The following is a 13874-nucleotide window of genomic DNA, read 5'->3' as shown; positions in this document are numbered from 1 at the left end:
CGACTCCCCCGCCCTTACGTTTTAAGCGGTCTTGTCTCAATATGTTATAGCCAGGAGGGATAATTTCATTATCCTTAGTTCCTGGTTTTAACCATGTTTCTGTAAGGCAGAAAATGTCAAAGGAGTGAGTATCAAGGAGAGCATGAATGTGGGCAATTTTGTTATTGATACTGCGGGTATTGAGATGTGCTATAAGTAGAGAGTTGGAGAGTTTGCATAAGGTAGGCGGGTTTAGGTAAGATGTGCAGTGGATATTTATTGTAGATGCTAAGGTAGGGCCTGGATTAGGGTGTATGTCACCATCCCTTAAGATAGGGCTTAGTGGTTTAGATATGGGGTTGTGTGAATAGTTAATTAGGAGTTTCCATTTCTTTGTAATCAGGTTGTTATACTTTGTGTGTGCATCGATGGTATTGAGGTGACATATAACAGGGCGTGGAAATGATGTTAAAGTGTTTATGGGAGTGGAAGATATCAAACAGTGTTTGTCTTGGAGGGAGGTTGTAGAGGAACAGATTGGATTTTTCAAAATGGGTTAGGAGATAGGCTGAGGTCAGGACAGGTAAGAATATAGTTAGGAGTGTTAAGTTGATTATGAGGACTTTTATTGTAGTTTGCATGTTGTTAAACTGCAACTATACAAAAACTGAGGAGGTTTGGTGGGATAAAGTAATGGAGAGGTAGGAGTGGGAGAGACTTATGTAGAGAAAGGAGTGATGCTATTTGGGAAAACAGCTCGAAGTAGAGAGTACTAGTGAAAGAATTAGAGGAGGAGGGTGTGGCTAGGTGGAGTAAATTGATTGGGTGGATAATAGGCAGGATGAGTGAGGGGTGTGGTTTAGGAAATATAAGATTAGGACTACTGGGGGTGGGTGAGATTTGGGGGTAGGGTAGGGGGGAGCGGAGTGAGCCCGTAGGGCGAATGGACCGGGCAGACACAATCGAAGGAGAAGCTGGAAAGGAGACTGTCAGAAATACAGGAAACTATGGGTAAGTGAGGTAGTGCTGAGTAGGGAAGGTTTAGAATGCTACAGGATTCTGATCGAATAAGAAATGGGGGAGGGTAAAATACTGTTAAGCAGTAGGTGAATGAGAGGAGAAGCAGAATCAAGAACTAAGAAGGTATAGTACAGTTGCAGGGGTAAAATCGGGAGAGAGGCAGTGAGTGCTAGATAGGATGAGAATGAAGGAAGATAAGAAGAGATGTACTGAAATTGCAGAGGTTGGACAGAGAGAGAGAGTAAGAAGCAGTGAATAAGGGAGTAGGATAAGGGTGCCACCTAGTGGACAACACTAGTACTGAGGAAGGTATTTGGGAGAGCTAGCTAGTCATGAGCTATGGAAGATTTAATGCTAAGAGAGTAGGTTATTGTAAGTGAGGAGGTGAATTGTCTGATGGGTAGCTGGAAAAGGGGGGGGGGGTGTAAGGCTGCTGGTTACTCAAACCCAAGCGAACTTTAGAGCCCTGGTAAAAATAGATATTAGAGGCCTACTGAACAATTAGGTACAAGTCCATAACCTACTTTCTTCCTTCCTTGCTAGAAGGTACAAAGAAAAACAGTCAAGCAGATTCAGCCAATGGAGTTTGGTCGGGTTCTTAAGTCACCTGATAGGTTGAGGCTAGGGCAGGTTCAGAACAGTGTAGAGCTAGGTACAGAGGAAAAGACGCTGGGTGAGAGCAGACAGCAGCCAGGGACTTACAAACATGAAAGGAATAAAAGAATGGCGTGTTCAGGACAATGGCGTGTTGCAAAAGACACACCATACTTTTTGATCTCTTTCATCTTCTGAGATCAAATAGCTCCACTAATATTCAATGCAGTAAACCTGCACTGTAAGATGAGCAGTACCTGCTGGCAGGATAGGTGTCTTAACCAGTGAGTGCATTCACATATTTGGATTAGACTCGCTCTGTACATCAAAGCAGAGTACCTCCCTGACACCTTTTGAAGCAAACCTTGATAACTACATTGATAACTGTGAATTCATATTTGGCATTAATATAAAGGTCTTCTATCCAGAGAGAGCTAATCTGCCCTTGTCATTACAAGGCCGATGTGGCTAAGCTACCCTGGTGATTCTGCCCTCCTGGGATTAGTATAAACCCATCCTTTCTTCACGCATGCACAGACAATAGGAAGAGATGTCAGAACTTGCTTCACATAAATTTTGCTGAGTTTAAATGTTTTAACAGGACAAAATCAGGTTAAGTTGAAGTTCCCCAAAACCTTTCGAGCAGCCATTTTTCCATGGGAGCAAATCGCATTGCTCCCCTATGTGGGAGACTTCACCCCCATTACTTAACACAGAGAAGGCAGAAAATCCTCCCACAGAGCAAGTCACTGGTGACGTACAACTAAAAATCACATTCGAGAAATGTCTACTAAGTAAAGCAGTTACTTGAACTGGAGTTTCAATGTTGTCCACTTCATACCTGGCAAAGTTATAGGGTGATGGTCAGATATTCATGCCAGCAACTTTAGAACTGAGGAGATAGTGAAGGCCTTATTTTGCTAGTTTAAAATGTTTTTTTTTTTTTTTTTGCATTTTTTTAAGTTTTTTTTTAATTTGTAAACCATTCTTGGTATTATCCTTTTGTGTTGTCCATCGGTTTCTTGCATCTTCTATTTTAGATTTGTATTGCGTTCTATCCTGGGATCCCTTAATTAACTTTTTTGTAGACTCTTCATGATGACACATAGTACTGTTTTAAGAATTCTAAAAATAAGATTCTTATTTGTTGCATTAAAATTATCTTGTATTTTTTATACTTATTTGCTTAAGCTAGTAAGTGCACTGAACCATGTGACTGTACCTTTCTCAGTCATACACCATTTCTTTAGCATGGTTTGTGGTCATTCTGTCAAGAAAAGTAAGTGCTGTTCTTATAAACACAGTTAAAATGCCTGCAGTGTTTCACTGTTGCAGTCTTTACAAAATGGGTTATCCAGCTCCCAGTAGCCCACAGTCGTCCAGAATACCAAAGTCCTTGGTATATGATGTCAGCTGCCTTCAGTTTTAGGCCTGATGTCAGGAAGTCAGGTACAAAGGAAGGCAGCCCATCAGTCTTTCTTGCAGCGGAGCCCAAAGCAGAAGCATTTTGCATGAGTGCTGGTCGGCCAAGTATCTTTTTGTATTTCGACTGCTTAGTTGAAGACATCCTCAGATAAGTACCCCATTGGGGATCCTCTTTTCTTGCTTTAACAAATGTCAGAGAAAGTTAATAACTGTCTTGCCCTTGGAAAACAGATTCTGCACCGTGATTTTCATTCCTATTGTATTACTTGTTTGGGCCTTGAGCACGACATCCCTAATTGTGTTCTCAGTGCTTCTTTCAACCCACGTACCATACGCCGTAGAGCTAGGATCTTGTTCAAGCATTTCAGAGTTTGGCGTAAGTTCATCGGTATGGCGTCTTCTTGTCTCCCGACTTCAAATGTTCCTAAGAAGCGCAAGGATAAGGATCGCAACAGGCTTAGGGTCAAATTAACAGACAACATCCCTGTTAAGTTGGGTGTCGGCCCAGCGGTAGTCAGTGAGGCGCTTTCATTGCCCCTGCAGTCTGCGGATGTTCAGCAGCAGGCGTATGCGGAGACCTTTTCTGAGACCATCCTTACCGCAGGCTTCCACTTCGTCTTCTAATCCTCTGCCAGTCACCACCTCTGATGGAGCCGCTAAGCAGGCGCCGGCTTCTGAGGCCTCTCTTCTTCGCCCGGAGACCAGATCCAGACCCATGACCTCGGTTCAGACTACTGCGTGGCTAGGCCTCCTGAGTCCCTCCGGTTTTCTAGCAGGCCTTCCAGCCGAAAATCTTCTCCAAAGCAAGTGCTGGCCTCCCCTCAAATGCCTCAGTCTCAAATGATTAAGATGGCTAGTGATCTTTTGACCCTTATCAGGGTTTCTCAGCCACCTCACCCTAAGAGGGCTAGGGAATTGTCCCCAGAAGTTTTTTGCTTCAAACTCAGGTTTCCAGCACCTCTGCTGATGAAGAGGGAAACTCTCAACTTTTTTCTGATTTTGAGGATTCTGGTGCAGAAGACTCCATCCCTGCCTTTTTCTTTCGGAGATGCTTTGAATACTGTTAGGGAGCATTTTAAATTGCAAAATCAGGACTACCCTCAGTCTAAGAAACGGATTAGAGAATTCTTGGATTTGCCACAGCATAAGCCTTTGGCTTTCCCTCCGGTTTTGGAAGTTGTTGTTTTCTTGGAGAATTCTTTGACTCCTAATTATGTTCCTCCTGCTCCCAGAAAGCCTGACAGGTATTAGAGTTCCTGATTCTCATCAGTTCCTTTTCAAGAATCCTACTGCTGATCCAGAGATTTTCTCAGGGCCCTAAAAGTGCTAAAGCTACGGTTGGTAAAAATCCTGTTCCTTCTGACAGGGAATTTAGGGCCTTGGATGGATGGGGTAAAAAGGTTTATATTTCTTCCACCCTGGCTATTAGGTCTGTTAATTGCCTTTTTCATATGCTTAAGTATCAGCAGAATACTTTGGAGGCCATTAAGGCTAAAATTGCTAGTGTTCCTTCCCTGATGGGAGAGTAAGGACATGCAAGATTTATTGAATTCTGCTACTCTTGTCACTAAACATTCTCTACATTGTGATTTCAATGCTTTGGAGGCTTCTTGCAGGGCTGCAGCCACTGGTTCTGTTATTTAGAAGACATGCTTGGGTCAGAGAACAGCCCCTTTCTGAACCTGTCAAATCTAAATTACTGGATGTGCCTTTGAACAAGGACAATCTTTTTGGCAGCAAAGCAGAGGTGGTGTTGAAAAAGTTGGAGGATAAGGCCAAGTCTATGCAAACTGTTAAGGATTTTCTGCAAGTTCAGTCTCCTCATTTTAGTAGGCATCACCCTTCTAAGAATTGGACTTTTCCTGACCCTAGTAAACAAGATTGATCTAGGCCAAGGGGTTACAGGTGGTCTAGAGGACAGACTTCCACCCTTCAAAAGGCTAAGCACTGGCAGGCTTCCTCTTCAAAATCCAGGAGTTCTAAGCAAACTTCCAAAGCAAGCATTCCCAATGACTCCGGCCTTCCCCTGCCTGCCTCTGCGGGCCCAGGGTTTCCTTTGGGGGGGAAGGTTAGCCATTTTTGCAGATGTCTGGTACACCATCAGAGACGACAAATGGGTGCTCAAAATAGTATCCCAAGGCTACAAGTTCTCCTTTTACACCTTCCCGGCCCACCAAGGATACCCAGATATCCCCCCACTTCAAAGGGTAGAAGCAGAGAAACAAGTTTCTTTGCTAAACCTGGGAGCAATAGAGCCAGTTCCTGCACTTCAGATAGGCCAGAGTTTCTACTCAAGACTTTTCCTGGTTCCCAAAAAAGGGAGCACCTGGCACCCTATTCTAGATTTGTCTATTCTAAACACTTTTCTGGTGATTCCCAAGTTCAAAATGCTCACTCTTCAGCAGTTGCTGCCTATGCTGGCCAATGATTCCTGGCTGGTGATTTTGGATCTCAAAGAAGCTTATCTGCACATCCCAATAAGGGAAAGCTGCAGGCAGTTCCTTCGCTTCAGGGCGGGGAACAGTCACTTCCAGTTCTCTGCACTGCCCTTTGGCGTATCTACTGCTCCCAGAGATTTTACAAAATGCCTGGCTCCAGTCATTGCCTTTTGCAGACAAACATTCAAATTTACCCTTATTCAGGCAAACTCTCCAGAGCAACTTCTAAAGGATTTGGACTTTGTAAAGAACCTTCTCACCTCTTTGGGCTACACTATCAACGAAAAGAAGTAAGAAAATTGGTACCCAACAGGGAGATTGTATTCCTGGGAGCAAGTCTGAACACAGCCGCCCAGATGGTATCCCTCCCTCAAGAGAAACAAATGGATCTTTTGAATTACTTCAAGAATTTGGCAAGCATGACCCAGCTCTCTGCAAGGCAATTCCTGCAAGCACTAGAATTCATGTATTCTGATGATTCCATATGCCAGACTGCATATGAGGAAAATACAATGGTACCTCAAAAACCTTTGTTGTCAACGCACTCAGGATTTAGACTTGATTCTTCCTCCAATTCCCTGCCTGCGGACGGAGTTCCTTTGTTGGGCGACGGCCTGTGCACAGAACAAAGGCCTGCCTTTCTGTCCACCTCTTGCCAGCCAGACTCTCACCACAGATGCCTCGGACTACGCTTGGGGAGCACATCTAAAGGGCAGATGCATTCAGGGGACTTGGAACTATCAACAGGTTCATTTGCGCATAAATCTGAAGGAATTGATGACGGTCCAATAGGCCTTGATTGCTTTCAAGCATCTTCTCTCTCCTGGTACTCTTCTAGTCAGGACAGACAAACACCACACTCATGTGGTACATCAACAAGCAGGGAGGAATTCACTCTTACCCCCTGTGCAGACAAAGCATGATACTATGGTCCATAGCAGCTTCCATTGGCATTCATCTGATAGCTCAGTTTCTTCCAGGAAGGCTCAACACCTTGGCAGACCGGTTGAGCAGGCAGGTCATGGATCCTCACGAGTGGCAGCTAAACAAGACCATCGTCTATCCCGTCATTCAGCATTGAGGCACTCCCCGGGTGGATCTCTTCTCTCTGACCAACCACCTTCTTCCAACCTTTTGCACCCGGGATCATCACAACAAAGCTTGGAAGGTGAATGCTCTGTCCTTCCCCTGGACACAGCTCTCGATCTATGCATTCCCTCCTCTGCCTCTTCTTCCCAGAATGCTGTTAAAGGTAAGGGACGAAAAACCAAGGGCCATCATCATAGCTCCAGACTTGCCCAGGCAACATTGGTATCCACTACTTCGCAGTCTCTCCCATTGGTATCCACTACTTCGCAGTCTCTCCCAGTCTCAGCCTTGGCATCTTCCCCTGATACCAGATCTGTTCAGGGGAGGAGAAAAATTCTGCATCCTCATCTTCAGACTCTGCATTTGACAACCTGGCTCATAATTTAAACCTTTCCCAGCGGTTGGTTGAGATCCTTCGTGAGGCTAGGAGGCCTAGCACTAGGAAATCTTACGCAGGTAAGTGGAAAAGATTCTCCATTTGGATGCAGACTAGAGGGGAAGACCTTCTCAACCTGTTCTTCCTCTTATTCTTGACTATCTGGCAGGCTTGCTAATGGTGGACTTGCCTTTTCTTCTATCAAGATTCATGCTTCAGCTATTTATGCTCATTGTTCCTTTGAGCAACCATTTTTCTCTCATTCCTTGATGAAACAGTTCCTCAGGTGAGCTAGCTTCCTTTTGAACCAGCTGCCTCAGCAGATTTGAAGTTTCTCTCCTGGAAAATGGCCTTTGTCTTGGCTATTAATTCAGCTAGAAGAGTTTCTGCGCTGCAGGCCTCAATGGCAGTTGAGCCTTTTATCATCTTCCATGTGGATTAGGTGTCTCTTGGAACTAATCCCTCTTTTATGCCTAAGGTGGTTTCTAGCCTTACTCTTAACCAGTCTATCCACCTCCCCACCTTCTTTCCTAATCCTCAGAATAAAGGAGGTTACTGCATTCCCTGGATGTGCATAGACAGCTTAGAGTTCACCTGGACAGGACTAAACCTTTTCGAAAGTCGGATCAGTTGCTGGTCAGTTTTGTTCCTGGAGCTCAGTGTAAAGCTATTTCTAAACAGTCCATTTCTAAGTGGATTGCTCATTGTATTCACTTTTGTTACTTACAGCATGGCAAGGTTCCTCCATAGGGTATTAGGACCCATTCTACTAGAGCAGCTTCTACCTCAGCAGCTTTTTTAAGAGGTGTATCTACTAGGGACATCCTGGAAGCAGCTACCTGGTCTTCTGTCCACACTTTCACTAAACATTACAATTTATCCTGTTTTCTAAGTCCAGGGCTGGTTTTGCCACCACAGTGTTGCAGGGCATCCTTTCCAACCTGTAATCAGTGGATGTACCTCCTCCCTTTTGTTTTTTCCTGGGCTTTGGGAATCAACCCATTTTGTAAGGACTGCAACAGTGAAACACGATGAACATAGTACAGTTGTGTACACTTACCATAAATGTAGATGTTCTAGTGTATTCACTGTTGCAGTTCTGCCCCCCCCCCTTCCATCCCCCCTTTTTTCCTTGGGCACAGACTGGACTTTTTTTTCTTTTCCTGGTCTAACCTTTTTGGGGGCTCCTGACAGATAAGGCAAGAAAAACTGAGGAAATGCCGTCGGCTGCCTTCCTTTGTACCCGACGTCCTGACATCAGGCCTAAAACCGAAGGCAGCAGACGTCATATACCAAGGACTTTGGTATTCTGGCCGACTGTGGGGTAACCGGAGCCAGATAACCCGTTTTGTAAGGACTGCAACAGTGAATACACTCCAACATCTACATTTATGGTAAGTGTACACAACTGTACTTTTTTTCTCTCTGCATTTAGGTGGCAACCCCTTGATCGTCCTGTTTAACATAAAATCCCAGGCCACATCAGCAAGGGAGGAGTGACCATTTGATGCTGCAAATTCATTCACAAGTATTTTGCGGTTTTGATTTTGACTGCATATCTGAGCTCTGACATAATAAAAATAAATGCTGTTCATCAGAAATGGTGCAGAAATTAAGTGTAGCATGCAGTGCGCATATACAGATGTTAGGAACACCAGGAAGTTAAAGTGTAATGTGTTGAAAATATGCAGATAAAGATATGTTAAATAGGATTTTCAAATCTCTCAAAGCTGTGTTATTATATCTTACTATTTTGGTTTAAACTGTTTTTCAGTAGTTCAGAACAGATGTGTCTGTGGTCAGGACTGATGAGTTCCTTTGATTGTTGGACTTAATGAACTGGGGTGACTAATTTGTACCCAGTGTTTGCTTTGCAGCTAGGTAACTGCCAGGAGTACTGAAACAGCTTTGACTATCAAATTATTTCTCTTTGTATTTACTTCCTTGTGGAAAGATTTGCATTACAGCTACATCACTTTAACATCAAACTTGTCTGCACAGGCACCTGCTTTGCATACTCCCCATGACTTGACAGATTGGTAACCTTTTCTGGCATTTCAGTTTGGCTGCTAAGGACACTTGGAAGTCTCATAGAAAAGGTAGCAGCAAATCAAGGGTGTTACCTTGAAAATTTAATACTGTTTTGATGCCTTAGGACAGGATGCTAACAAGACTGATTAATTGTACAGCAAAACTTGTTCAGAGGTCACTGTTCTCCCCAGGATACTCCTGCTGGCGCACAAATTAAAGGTCACAGTCCAGACAGCATCAGAAGTAGGTGATACTGCTGATATCTTTCATCACTGTGTACTTTAAATTCCTATTCGTTTAATGGTTTTAAGTATCCTTTATCATTGTGTGCTATATACAGCAGAGATGATTCTGAACTAGACATTACTTGTAATCATTCTCTGCCCTCTTGTGGTAGAGAGGGAATTTGCAGCAGCATTGAGTAATGCTCCTGTAAAGTGGCAAGCACAATTTTGTTGGTGTCAGGAGGGTGTCATGTGTTTTGTCAGCGTCATTTATACTAGCTCTACTCCTGAAGTATATCAGTTTTTTTGTGGAGCTATTCAGCCATTTATTCTTTAGCAAGCCAGCATTAAGAAGTTAAAAATTATTTTGGATACTTTTTTTTTTTAAACAATCGAGTAAGAGGAAGCTCTACCCTTTTCATTGCTGTCTTTTATTGCGCCATGGTATTTGGTTGCATTTATAAGGATAAGAAAGGTCACACTTATAGGATCTAAACCTCGTCTGCAGCATCAACAGAACAGTTTGGAGGGACAGCTGATATCACAGGGAATACCACTGCTCTGGAACAGACTACCCATCCATATAAAATAAAGCTCATCCTTGTCCGTATTCAAACACAGTTTGGATCTATATATGGGAAACAGTCCATTTACTCCAGGACTGCCCCCATACTAATGGACAGAGAGGTAGTTTCTAAATGTTTTATCTCTTGCATGGGTCCCCTCAAATTATCTACTGTATGATTCCAGTTGTTCTCATTAGGGAGACTATATAATTATTAATCATGAGATGGGTAGGGCCAATCTAACACCAAATGGGATAGCTTAATTCAAGCACCAAAAGGGAAACTGTCTAGGCTGAAAAAGGCCTGCAAAAGCTAGCCTAGTATGAACCCATGAACTACCCTACAGTACTAGCAGACCTTTTGTTGCTTTCTAGATGCATTTTTATGATTTAGATTTCAGTAAGTCACTAAGTCATACTGTTTAGAAGTAATATTTTTCTGGAAACTTGATTCTTGCCATGCATGCACTGCAACCCCCCCCCACAAAAAAAAAAATTCCCAGTGCAGCAAATGACTCAAGTCACCGGAAAAAACTACCACCTTCACTTGCTCCAAAACTGAAAACTTGAATTGCCTGAACTTAGGGCAGCTAGTGGAGCACCTCACCAAGGCACTTTTACTGTCATCCTGGCGAATACTATACAGATGTTGATATATTCTCTTGTTGAGCGAGTTCTTGGTTTTTGCCTGTGTAAAAGGCTGGACAAGAATCACACAGGGCAAGATAAATGTTTTTGGGCTGTGTTTTAAAATTCTAATTAGAGTAATAGCAATCCTTATGATAGTATAACTGAAAGTATGAATGTTGGGGGGCTTGTACAGTAAATCTGAACCTGTGGTGTATTTGATTACTCCCCTTCTGCAAGGGACAGTGATCTCTGTGTTAGTATATGTAAACAGCAGAGAAGTTGGGGTGGTGCAGAAGGCTTTGATTCTCAGTACATTTTCAAAAGTGTTGGCACTTGCTAGGTTGGGTGGTGTACTGCTGGTGGAGAGCTGATTTTTCAGTTTCCTACAGTCTTGTGTCTGGATCAGTGACAGCAATTTCCATCGTGAAGATTATCTTCATTTTTGAAAAATAACGTTTGACAAAATTGCATTTTCTTGTAGCATGTGAGTTTTAAAAGACAGTACTTGAATGGCATTTAATTATTTTGCCATGTACAAGTGCTTGCCTGATTTGTTGTATATCATGTGAACTAGAGACTGCAATTTGCTATAGATCTGTTTTTTTTCTTTGTATTAGTGTAAAAGTTTATTAACAGAAATGCTCAATACATTTGAAAATATGCAAGTTTTTTGATTTATCATTAAACTTGTTTTAGAAGAGGTAAAACACTCAATGTTGATTATGAAGTGGAGAGCAAGTGAAAAACATTGGTAAAGTTTGCTTTTTTTATTATATTACTGTGTTTAAAATACTCATTAAGTGACCTGTTGTATAATGTTTATAAATAGAGCTTGAGAAAGTCTAATATTGAGTAAGTAGTGTTGCATGTCATGTGATAGAGCCTGACCAAACATTGTTTGATGAGCATCTGCATTGTTTGCCATTCACAGGTAAAGACAGTGTACTTGTGCAGCTAGACAGTGCACTTCAAGATGTTAATGAAAAGTATTTGATTCTGGAAGAAACTGAGAAAAAGGCTGTATACCGAGCTCTCACTGAAGAACGGGGACGATTCTGCTCTTTTGTCGGCATGCTAAAGCCTGTCTTGGTAAGGATATGCCTTAAACATACTTTACAGTAAGTTTGTCAAATTTGTAATAGATTCTGTTTGGATGTCCAGCACAGATATTCTTCGTGTTTCACTGTTGCAGTCATCACACTTGGATTACCCTTAGTCGGCCCGAATCTGCGTCTGTTGCTATTGCTCCAGGACTGACGTCAGGTCGTCCATGGTATAAAAACAGGCAGCCAATGCTATTATATCACTCTTTTTTTGCAGAGGAGCCCGAAGCAGTTCGCACGAGTGCCAGTCGGCTGCTAGCTGAGTTTTCATTTTTGAAATTGAAGTTGGAAGTCTTCTAAAGCTAAGTACCCCGTTGGGGGATCCTTTTTTCTTGCTCTAACAATTTTCTCGCCTGTGGAAAGCAAATACCACACCAAGATTTCCATTCTTACTGCATCACCTGTTGAGGCCTAGACCACGACGTCCCTCGCTGCCTGATTTGTGCTTTAACGCTCAAACTGTTCATCGTTGGGCCCTTATTGTAGCTAAATACTTCGGCTCTCGATCTCTGTCTTCCGAAATAGGTTTGGTAAGCCATCCGACTATCGATCTTCCAAAAAAGTAAGGATAAAGACAGAGACAGACTGCACAGGTCCAAAACTACCAACGACGCTTCCATTAAGCTAGTCGCCAGTACTCAGTGAGGTCCTTTCACAGCCCCTGATGCCCACATTGATGGATTCGCAGGCCCAGAGTACTAGCTATGCCTAGAAAACTGATGACCCAAACTCGCACACCTGCTTCCTTGCCGCAATAACAGATGCTTAAAATGCCAAAAGACCTTATGCTGATTAGGCAAAGCCAGCCTTCCCCTGCTAAAAGAAAGAGACTTGTCCCCACCAGCTTTATCTGACCAAGAGTCCGATGAGACTGAGGCTTCTGATTATGAAGACATGCCCTTATCAACTTATGAGGATTCAGATGCAGAGTAATCCATTCCTTCTGCCTTTCCTCCAGAGGATTTTTCTTTTGGTGAAACCCTATGTACTTTGAGAGAACACTTCCATTGGGAATGCCAGTCCTATCCTCAGTCCAAAAAGAGACTCAGAATTTTTAGATTTACCACAGCACAGACCCTTAGCTATCCCTCCTGTTCTGGAGGTTGTGGATGATGTCTTTATGGAATCAAGTCTAACTCCTGATACTTTACCTGCTGCTCCCAGGAAACCTGATGGGTGTTGCACAGTCCCCTAACTCACACAAATTTCTTTTCAAAAATCCTACTGCTGACCCAGAGGTAATCTCCCAAGGACCTAAAGGAGTAAAAGCAACCACTGCTAAGAATCCCACCCCCTCAGACAGGGATTCTCAAGCCTTAGATGGGGTACAAAAGTATGTACCTCTGCAACTCTTGCCATTAGAGCATTAAATTGTCAGTTCCACATGCTGAAATACCAGCAACATACCATAGAACTCGTTAAACAAAAAATATCTACCTTCTCTGACTGTGCAGAAAATAAAAATTTACAGGAACTTATGCATTCTGCAAGACAAATCAGTAAGCATACCCTGCAGTGTGGGTTTGACGCATTAGAAGCATCCTGCAGAGCAGCAGTCACAGGTTCTGTACTTAAAAGGCATGCTTGGCTTAAGGAACAGACGTTGCCAGATCATGTCAAATCAAAATTATTGGACGCACCACTGAACAAAGACAATCTGACACCAAAGCAGAAGAGGTTTTTTAAAAAAGATGGAAGAAAAAGCTAAGTCTATGCAGACAGACTTTTTGCAAGTTCAGCCTTCAAGATTCAGTAGGCATTGCCCCTCAAAACATTGGTCCTTTCCAGCCCCCTCAAGGCCACCTCAGACTAGACCGAGGGGAAACAGACCCCACCCCCCCAGACAGGAGTCTCAGGGTATGCAGAGATCTAAGCAATGGAGTACCTCCTCTTCTAAACCTGAGAGTGCTAAGCCACCCCCTTATGAATTCACAATGACTTCTCAGCTCCTCCTCTCATCTCTGCCCATCTGCTCATGCCCCTAGGAGGAAAACTTGCCTTCCATGCAAAAAACTGGGCCTCCATCACCAACGATCGATGAGTCCTCAATATAGTGGCCCAGGGGTACAAATTTTATTTCCACACATTGCCAACCACAAAGGGATTCCCATATCTTCCTCCAAACCAGTGAGCAGAGGCACAAAACCAAGTTCATTCCTTGCTCTCCAGGAGGGCAATTCAGCCTGTTCCTGCAGATCAGATAGGCCAAGGGTTCTATTCCAGACGTTTTCTGGTACCCAGAAAAGAGAACACCTGGCGCCCAATCTTAGATCTATCTATTCTAAACACCTTCCTGGTGGTACCAAAATTCAAAATACTCGCACTGCAGCAGCTTCTCCCTATGCTGTCCAAAGATGCCTGGTTAGCCACTCTAGACCTCAGAGGCCTATCTGCATATCC

At 43.2% G+C, this 13874-nt stretch overlaps 1 protein-coding gene across 1 annotated transcript in view; it reads left to right on the top strand.

The window, feature by feature from the left end:
* The window catches only part of LOC122816990 (protein MTSS 1-like), a gene marked incomplete in the record, with an annotated part of 941883 nt that overhangs the window by 699135 nt on the left and 228874 nt on the right, over positions 1-13874 (top strand). Inside the window, 1 exon segment of the mRNA XM_044090103.1 lies at positions 11303-11460. Coding sequence (XP_043946038.1) covers positions 11303-11460 — 158 coding nt within the window.

This window comes from Protopterus annectens, chromosome 12.part0, assembly GCF_019279795.1.
Source record: "Protopterus annectens isolate FY-2018-M chromosome 12.part0, PAN1.0, whole genome shotgun sequence".
NCBI classification, from domain to species: Eukaryota; Metazoa; Chordata; order Ceratodontiformes; family Protopteridae; genus Protopterus; species Protopterus annectens.
This window is presented reverse-complemented; position numbering and strand designations above follow the sequence as displayed.